The 10,471-nt window shown below is 32.6% G+C and overlaps 1 protein-coding gene across 1 annotated transcript; it reads left to right on the forward strand.

The window, feature by feature from the left end:
- Positions 1-4,191: 4,191 nt before the first annotated feature.
- Positions 4,192-8,383, forward strand: LOC133695204 (isocitrate dehydrogenase [NAD] regulatory subunit 1, mitochondrial-like). The gene is made up of 4 exons (XM_062117082.1): positions 4,192-5,035; positions 5,776-6,015; positions 6,537-6,615; positions 7,698-8,383. Exons 1-4 carry the CDS (start codon positions 4,520-4,522, stop codon positions 7,970-7,972), a joined length of 1,110 nt encoding a protein of 369 aa, XP_061973066.1. The 5' UTR covers positions 4,192-4,519; the 3' UTR covers positions 7,973-8,383.
- The last annotated feature ends 2,088 nt before the right edge of the window (positions 8,384-10,471 follow it).

Genomic DNA, 10,471 nt, shown 5'->3' on the forward strand with positions numbered 1-10,471 from the left:
TTTCTAAATAAAATAATTAAAATGATATTTTTTAAAAATGATCGTGTCATAGTTTTAAAATGATTTTATAACTTTTTTTTGGTAATATTAACAATTATTTTACAAATAACTATAAATAAAACTTGATTTTTTTCATAAATTCAAATAGGAATATTTGAGACATTATTTTTTTTATTTCTTAGTTGAAAATTGTTGTATAGGTGATGATAAGTTTTTACATGGAAAACTAAACTTCTGATAAAAAAAAAAAAGAATTTTTCTTAAAAAAAATGAATGAATTGCAAAAAGAAAGTTTAGTGGAAAGGAATATATTTTTCTCTTAAATTTAAATCATCTGAAATCTCACAAATTTCTATTTTAATTATTTTAAGTTTTTATTGAAAAAACCAAGATGTTGATAAAAAAAAATGTCCATGTGAAAAAAAATACATAAATAAGAAGATAAAATTTTAATTGGCTAAAAATATTTTTTATTTTATAATTTAAATCATTGAAATTATTTCAATAATTATTTTAACAATAAAAAAATTGAATAAAAATGAGCCCACGATATTCCTTGAAAAAAAAAAAACAGCATCCACCTGTATTTCAAGCTGGAACCTCTAATTTATAATTTTTTAAAAAATGCTAAGGTTTCGCTCTAATATTCTCTTGCAAATCTATTGGTTCTGGTACGGATGATTTGTCTGACAATATATATAAATTGATCTGAAAACAGAACAAAACAACCAATAAAAAGCATTGATATACAACCTGGCCCCACCCCAGAGGATGACTCAGCATAGGAATAGAGGTATGGGGTCATGGTTCAGTTTCAAATAGTTAAAATTTAGACCTGTAACTGGTTGAGTCAAATAAATTTAGGTGACTTCTCATAACTCGAGTAAGAATTGATTATTTTTTTTATATATATTTTTTAATAAACTTAAAAATATAAAATTAATTTATAAATACTTAGTCGTAAATATTTCACTATACATTATATTTATATAAATTATTTTTTAACTTTTTTGATATGGAATATATATATATATATATATTTATTTATTTTCACATTAAGTGTTTTTTAACTTTTTTTTTATATGGGATAATTATATATAGAGTCCACATCCAAATTGTATTATTTTTAAATTTTTTTCATGTGATATAACTATATACAAGATTATATCTACATGAATTATATCTTGATTTTTTCATGTTGGATGTTAAAATATCATTTTTTTTTTTGGTTAAATCCAAGTCAATTCATGTGATCTGAAATTCAGGTTTTTTAACGGGGCCAATAAAAAAATTGAATTATTAAATATCTATGATAAAAGTTAAGAGGTTGAAAGAGCAAAAAGTTGAGGTGAGTGTATAAAAAAGTGGAGGGGTCAGGTGGGAAGGAGAATTAGAAGGGCAATGGCCTTGTACATGCCCAAATACCCGGCTAGAGACATCCTCAATTATTTGACCTTGCGAATCATTGCTTCTGAGATCACATACGCGTCTGCTGCTTGCTTTCCTGTCGTATCATATCACTTTGTGAGTGCTCTCTGGTTCCCATTTGGTACGGTGGTATTTTTTAAAAATAACTTTTAATTTATAATGCATTAATCAGTATTTCTTTTTCAAATCTTTTCATACTCACCCCTTAAAATTGTAAAATAATATCTAAAAATATTAATTTCAAATAAAAAATATCCTTGAATCTATCGTAATGTTAAACAATTACTTTGTCTTTACGGGGGAGGATGTTAGATGTGAACGTGCTTGAAGGGAATATTCTTTTGGATGTCGTGAAAAGCATGCATCCAATGTCGAGTCCTCGTGGCTGCTCATCAATCTCATCGAGCCATGCAATGCAATGATTACTTTAACGGTATCCCTGATCTTTACATCTAGGTAGCATTTGATTACCGTGAGGGAAAAAAAAACAGTTGAGATAAAAATGAAGTTTTATTAAAGATACGTGAATAAAAATATAAAAATAAATATATTTTTAAAATTTATTACGAGTTAATTTAGATTAATAAAAAATAAAAAAAATTATTGTTGTAATTTTAAATTTAATTTAAGAGTCAATCTTGGATAAAATTCAGATCACGAGTGAGGTTGATTATTGAACCGTATCAATACAAAAAAAATAGCCACTATTATAATTTTAAAATCTGAATTAGAGGTTAACTCGGGATAAGACACATGTCATATGTTAGGAGGGTCAATTCAGGTTGACCCGAGTTAGTATAAAATAAAAGTGTTTTTCATCAAAGTTTTAAAACTTGATACAAGGTCAATTCGATGCATAGCTTGGGTTAGGAATCAGAAAAGTTAACCGAGGACAACATGAGCCAGTACAATAATAAAAATTATTATTATTATAGTTTGAAAATTTGACTTAAAAATTGACAAAGGAAAGACCCAGAGCATAGTCCAAGAGGGTCAACACGAGTTAACTTGAATCAACATGTGGATAAAAATAATTATTATTATAGTTTTAAAACTCAATTCGATAGTCAACCCGGTATAAGGTTCAGGTCACTAATAAGGAGGGTCAACCTGGCTGACAAAAAAAATAATCAAGCAACCTTGTTCTAACCAAATTTTTTTCCCCAAAAAATCAACAAACTTTTAACCCGTGTTTTATCCCGGATTGAACTGTTTTTGATCAAGTCATATCATGTTAATCATTCTTTTTCTCTTAAAATTAGACCAGTTAGAGCTATGGTTCAACCAATCAAGCAAGTCTTGCTTTTATAACATAATTATTACAATATTATTAATTCCAATACTTAATATAAACTAAAGTAAAAGAATAATATCTAATTATTTTAAAAATATAAAATTTTGACAATAATACATATTAAAGGTAAATTTTTTTTATATTTTATTCTGTTTTGTCCATCATAACCAAATATGATACAAAGATAATCACTTTATTTTTGTACATTACTGCCAAATATAATTATGTTTCCATCTCATTTTTTATCTTGTCTTTTTTGTCTCCATTTCTTATGTACAGATAATAACCAAACGCCAACTTAACTTAATGTGTGTTCAAGATTATGGTGTAAAGTGTTTTTTTAAATAATTTTTCACTTGAAAATACATTAAAATAAATTATTTTCGTATATTTTTTTAAATTTTTAACTTTAACACATCAAAACTACAAGAAAATACTAAAAACAAAATTAATTTAATATTTTTTCAAATAATTTTTTTTTAAAAAAATTAAAAAACAGATGCACTTCCAAATACACCCATAATCATTATTAAACATGGAACTTTACTAATAAATATTGCACGGTGCCCATGGGACCGATCCTACCTTTAATCGTGCCAATATAATGAGTAATGACCATCAATTTTTGTACTGGTCGGCTCACCAAAACTAATAATTGGTTGTAAGGTGTCACGAAGACAACTTTAATATTTAGGGTTGTTTTCAAAAAAAAAATTAAAATTTCTTTTTTAAAATTAATATTTTTAATTATTTTAATGTATTGAAATAAATAATAATTTAAAAAAATAAAAAAATATCATCTTAATATATTTCTAAACAAAATATATTTTAAATCATAACCACTGTATATTATTTATAAACAGGGGCAGAACTACGAGGAGGTAAGAGGCTGACCTGCAAAATATTTTATTATTTAGCATTTAAATATGGAATTGTATAATATTTTTTATTTTAAATAAATAAATATTTTAATAATATATATTGCTATATTAATTTGGATATTTCCAACCCTACTTATAAGCAGCGCCTCCCGTTAAGCAGGTCCCACATCTTCGCCCGTCTATTGGCAGCGCTGAAACGAGCATTTGTTTTTTCGTTAAAAAAAGAAAGACATAACACGGCTAAGCCCGAATGGTCCCACCGTTTGGCGTTCGGTGCCATAAAAAACAACACGTCACAATAGTATTTTACAAGCACACCCATATTATTTAAGAAAATAAAATAAAAATAGTAGCAAAACTAGATAGGTACTCTGCCTTGCGTGACGTCACGGCCGATCAATTATTTTAGGAATTTAAACCGGAGAATTATGGGTTTTGTAATAACAGAACAAGTGTTATTAGATGTTCTCTGTCAGAAAGATAAATCATAGTTCTTTTCATTCCAAAATTGTTGTTGCTGTTGATGTTGCTAACGATGACATTCATATAATGCTGATTCTAAAACAAAAACCCCGCTACAAGTAGGGTGAATTTATTTTTTTATTTTTTTATTACAGGTAACTAAAAAAAAACTACGTATATAATCGAAAATTTTAAAATAAAAAAAGGCAATAATTTACCCGACGCATTAGTTACCAGGACTCCGTTCCGAAGAAGAAGAAAATCTGAGCCAACCTTCGGTTTTATTGACCATAACTAAAAATTAAATTAAATTAAAGTATGGAACGACTCAGTCGCTGAGGGACTCACCTCTCTCCTCCTCCTCAATTTAATTCCCCCGACACATTTATGCCAATTTGCACCTCTGAGTAATCATTCAATACCAAAAACCCCTCCCTAAACCCGACCCGAACCCATGGCGAGACGCTCCTTACCCCTTCTTAAACACCTCCTGTCCCCCCCCTCCCCCTCCACCACCCCCACCCTCCGCCGATCCGTCACCTATATGCCACGCCCTGGCGACGGGGAACCACGACCGGTAACCTTGATCCCCGGCGATGGAATCGGCCCTTTAGTCACCAACGCCGTCGAACAAGTCATGGAAGCAATGCACGCGCCAGTATATTTCGAGAAATACGAGGTCCATGGCGACATGATGAGAGTGCCATCGGAAGTGATGGAATCGATCAAGAAAAACAAAGTCTGCTTGAAAGGAGGTTTGACGACGCCTATGGGAGGAGGAGTTAGTTCATTGAACTTGCAATTGAGGAAGGAGTTGGATTTGTATGCGTCGCTGGTGAACTGTTTTAATCTGCAAGGGTTGCCTACGCGACACCAAAATGTTGATATTGTTGTTATTAGGGAGAATACGGAGGGGGAGTATGCCGGCTTGGAGCATGAAGTGGTTCCTGGTGTTGTTGAGAGTCTCAAGGTATTTCCTTTTACTTTTCTTTTTTTAATTGTTTGGGTCCCACATAGAGTGCCAAATGACGGGGTCGAAGATTCTGGATGATTTGGAATTAAATATGATTGAATATATTGTTGCTGCTAATGTGATTATGGTTAAACTTTGGGATTTCGTGTGCTTTGCTATTACGTTGAAGAGTGTTTTTTAATTTAAAATGTTTTGATGATATTTTTTCAGATTTGTATTTTCATCTTTTACACCAGCATATTAAATTATTAAAAAATAATAATCTGAAAAGTATCAATTGAATGCGCGAAAAGCATGTTGTATCGGAAAAATAAACACCAACACAAATATATGTAAGTATTATTGTGGTTTGTGTTTTGATCGATTTTAGGGTGTTTGTGGGTCCCACAGAGGCTCCAAATCATGGGTGGAAAACTGAAATCTGGATGAATTGGTGTTAATTATTATTGAATATTTTTTTTTGTTAATGAGATTATGGTTAAATCCTGGGAATATGGAATTTTGGGTTGTGAGTTTTGAAATATGAATGAAACTGGGGTGATTAATTATGATTGAAGCAGAATTGAAATACATTAACGAAAAATACCTTGTTATCCCATAATATCGTTTTAACTATGTAGTTTTTTTTTATTAAATCTGGACTGCATGATTATTTACAGAGCTAGTTTTCCCTTTACCTCGTCCAATTTTGCATTTTTAGGGATTATTTTTGCATCTCATACTTACTAATTTGATAGGTGATAACAAAGTTCTGCTCAGAGCGCATTGCAAAATATGCTTTTGAGTATGCTTACCTGAATAACCGGAAGAAAGTGACCGCTGTGCACAAAGCAAACATTATGAAGCTCGCAGATGGTTTGTTCTTGGAATCTTGTAGGGAAGTTGCTACAAAATATCCTGGAATCAAATACAATGAAATTATCGTGGACAATTGCTGCATGCAACTTGTCTCGAAGCCTGAGCAATTTGATGTCATGGTATGGAATAAGCACCTGGAAAATTCTATATGTGACTTGCCTAGCTATTTCTAATCAATTGCTGTTGATACTATAGCATCAACTGCATTACATCTGTTCACTTGCTTTCCGAGATTTGATTAACTGTTCTGATCTACTTTATTTTTGTTTTATTACATCTTCTAGTTAATACAATGCTGTTTGGTTTTGAGTTTTCTTTTTAATTTTTTTTTCCCGACTTAAGATTTTCAATTTAGATATCTAGTTTATAAACTTAGTTTTGTCTCCTGCGTCAACAAGTCTTGGATCTTTGGAGGCAACAGCAACAGTGACATTTTACCTTTATCACAAGTTATATATAAGAAGAATATCCTTCTTGGTTGTTGCTGTCAGTAATCAATAGTGGTCTGTGAAGCTCTGCTAGCTCTTCTTTCAAATCTCAATACTTTTCAGTTTTCCCTTTCCTTTTCTGAAATAGTAATGGGGAAATAGATAACAATGGAGCATTCTTTAGCTGATACCACTGGATTTACAATTTGCAGGTGACGCCTAATCTTTATGGCAATCTCGTTGCAAATACAGCTGCAGGTATTGCTGGTGGCTCTGGAGTCATGCCAGGAGGTAATTTGTCGATATATTTTGCCTCCTAACTTATTACTTTATTGTAGTTTTATGTGCTGTTGGAATAACTGATGATAGAAAACACACAAGAAGTAGGTGATTGTGAAGCCAACTTGATGAATGATTATCATAGGTTTTCCTGATCTAATGTCTACTTCAAGGTCATGAGCTCATCCAAATGGATTGCTTTAAGCCACCTTAACATTGCTTGCTTTGCGAAATATTTGATAGAGGATCTCAACTAGGACAACATATATGAAAATAGGTGCTCTTTGCTGTGTAAAAAGTTTGGTGTTGGTGAATTTTAGTTGGTTTCTGCTTTTTTAAATTACCAGATAGCATTTGTGGATATAAAGTCAACACAATACTTGTATTCTTTTGATTATAAAATGAAAGGTTCATCTCGTGGCACTGGCTCCTTTGAGAGCCCAGTAGTGTTGGAGCATTTCAACGGGAGATTTGAGGTCATGAATTGAGCTATCAGTCTATTGGGAATTCAGGACAGCAGTTAATGGCCCATGGTGGAATTTTTTTTATTCTGTAGAATGTTGTGCTCAAAGTGACATTTGTGTGATAACCTTTGAACATTTGATGCTTCAAATGTTAAGATTATTCCCTACCAAGTCTGCTAATATGCCTAGATCTCTGGGTTGAATAAGTTTGCTGTTCACCAATCCTGGGTATCTTATGTCTTTGATGTAAAACTAGATGTTCACAACATCAGCACTCCTCTCCATAGCTAAATCCGTTCACATGATAATAAAAGTCCGGTGAATATATCATATGTCTTTCATATGATGATGCTAGAGACAAGCGCTACTAGTTAGGCAAGCAGGCAAATGTTTATAGATGCACTGTAAAATTCTAATCCTTGGTGTGAATTTGGATCATTGTTTGCCTTCATTCATTTTAAAACATCTCTTTGGTTCTTAAACCACCCACCCCCCTCTCCTCCCTCTACATAAGAAAAGAAAGTTGGAGGAGAAAATTAATTCTTAGAAACATTTTGTTCCACTTGCCCAAAGTTGTCTTTTTACATTCAGAATCACTGGGAATGCTAAGAATGAGAATTATTGTTGCAGGCAATGTTGGGGCTGATCATGCTATATTTGAGCAAGGTGCTTCAGCAGGAAATGTAGGAAATGAGAAACTATTGGAACAGAAGACAGCAAACCCAGTTGCGGTGCTTCTCTCTTCTGCCATGATGCTAAGACATCTCCAGTTCCCTTCTTTTGCTGATCGATTAGAAACTGCAGTCAAACAGGTAATCTCAGAGGGCCGTTACCGAACAAAAGATCTAGGAGGATCCAGCACCACCCAAGAGGTTGTTGATGCAGTCATAGGCGCTTTAGACTGACTGGGTCGATACTCATTTAGCTGCTCCTCTCACTAAAAGATTTGCTGGTGCTGCTCAGAAGTTTCACCTTCCAGTATTCTTTCTCACGTGTCTACATTTTTGGATTTTATGTCAACCACACACAAGATTTTATCTTTAATTCCTTACGTTTAATAAATGTCAATCCCATATGATAAATGATGTTGCTATCTGAGTTATATACCTGTAAAGGCGAAAAGATGGTCAGATTCCTGAAGCCTAATTTGTATTATAATACCGTGGAAGTCATGGCAACATTCCAGGGAAATCGAATTTGAATATGGTTGTCTACCTTTTACACTGATAAAGACCACTCTGTATGTGTCATGGTTGCACAAGGTTTTGAAGAGCAATCAAATTTATGGATATATGCAAGAAGCAACCCTTTTCTTCCTTGTGGTATTATCTGTTGATTTGAGGAATTTGTTTCCTTAATTAGTATTTGATGTCTGCTGTGTATTTTGCATGTGGAATTCATTATGACTGCGCTGGCAGGGGTTTTGCTAGTATATGTGCGGATTGAGTTGCCTGCCTCAGTAGGGTCTCCTATCAATTGAGTTTGGTAACACAATTCATGTTCAAGAAACTCGTGAGAAAAATGGATTTTCGTGAAAATGAAAATATTTTTTTGATCTTTTTTTAAGCTTGCGTGCTGGCATAAAAAATGGACGAAGTATGTATCATCTTTATTCAACTAATTGGTGTATTGATCTCCATATTTTCACAAGAATTTACTGGGTTTTTTTTGGTTGAAAAATGAAGTGTTTCATCGATCAAAATCAAGAGCTAGCTAGCCCCACTATACTAGCAAGAATGCTTATCAGATTGCATAAACAGCCATATCAACGTCCATTGTTTGCATATAGTAGAGAGAATAGGATTCAAAACAGCTTCTTCAAGAAGCTTGGATTTGCACACTCTACAACATGCTAGCTGGTATACTCAATTTCATTAATGCATCAGGAGAGATCCCGGCACTTCCATGATTCCTCGCATTTCTCTGCTTCTATATACCATGTATTACACTTTCCATGCTATTCTCGTAATCACAGATTGAAAGTTGTCTTACGCAGCTGTTCTTTTGTCCATCAAAAACTCTAATATCTAGCCACCAACAAGCTTAGAAAAGCCACATTTAAGCAAGATAGTATACCAAACAGATTTAAGAGTATAAGCAATTAAAATAAATAAATTAATTAAGGTGATCACGATCCTCATCAGCAGCACTACAAATAAGGCAATAAAACACTGATATTTCTTCCCATAAGAAGTTCCCTTGTAGATAGCCTGTTAAGAACACAAGCTAGGATATCAAACTATGTCTAGGAATGTGAAAGGATTCTGATTAAGTCCCAAAAAATTCAAATATCTTAGGAATAGGGTTCCGGTTTGAATAATTGGTTAATCAATTGGTCCTTAATAATTTTATCTATTTTTCCTAACCAAGGTAGTTAATACCTTATACTTGGTAAGCCAAGGTAACTTGTGACTAGTACCTATAAAATGTCTTATTTGGTGAGGGCGAAGACTCTCTGATGCTTAAATAAATATATTTTTAGAGAGAGAAAATACAATAATATTCTAGAGAGAAATACTTGAAAATATATATGCAATAGAGAATAAAGATTGTGAACCTTTGTTCTGAAGGTCTTATAGTGTATTTATAGCCCACGAGTCTTGTTTTTCTGTGAAGATGAGTGTTTGGAGTGTAATTTTACTTTGATAGGTATAAATATTCATTACATCTATATTAAAGTTTGATAAAAATATGTTGGGTTACTAGAGGACTTTTTTTACACAAAAAGGTATAGGAAGATTAGGGTTCAAAACATCAAATATAGCTGAGTCCATGGTAACTGAACTATTCCCCTAGGCTAGATCTAAGGGAACATGATCATCATATTAGGCATGCTTCAAGGAGGATGATCATTCCAATAGACGTGTTCAAGGGAGGATGGTGGGTGCGCCATGAGAGATTAATCATTCCTTTACCCTGTTCTTATTGATCAAGATGTGCAGGCACCATAATAGAATGTTAGACATTGCATCTATTGATGAGAAATGTTAGTGCCCGTAGGTGATTGGCGAGAAAGGTTGGCGGGTGATAGTCATTAACAATAAACACAAAAGATTGGCAAAACATAGTTAAAGAAGTAGGTATACAATTTCATACTGACTTTTTAAAGATCGTAACACTACATTGTATTATTGTATCCATCAATATTGGGCTCTTTGGTTATGAGCCTAAAAGTTAGGTCGAGGCTTATGATTTAACGAATATGGGATTTGCTTGGGTGAAGGTCTATTAGAGGACATGATTGTCCATAACACACAAACTAGTTGTCTATGTTAGCTTGGCCTAAATGGATAATGCTTTTGTTTAGCAGTTATCCAAGTTGTTAATTTTTTTTTAATTTTTTTAGCACATAAATAAACTTTAATTATTTCTAATTTTATTTTTCACTGATCAACATGAAAAAA

This window comes from Populus nigra, chromosome 5 (genome assembly GCF_951802175.1).
Source record: "Populus nigra chromosome 5, ddPopNigr1.1, whole genome shotgun sequence".
Lineage (NCBI taxonomy): Eukaryota > Viridiplantae > Streptophyta > Magnoliopsida > Malpighiales > Salicaceae > Populus > Populus nigra.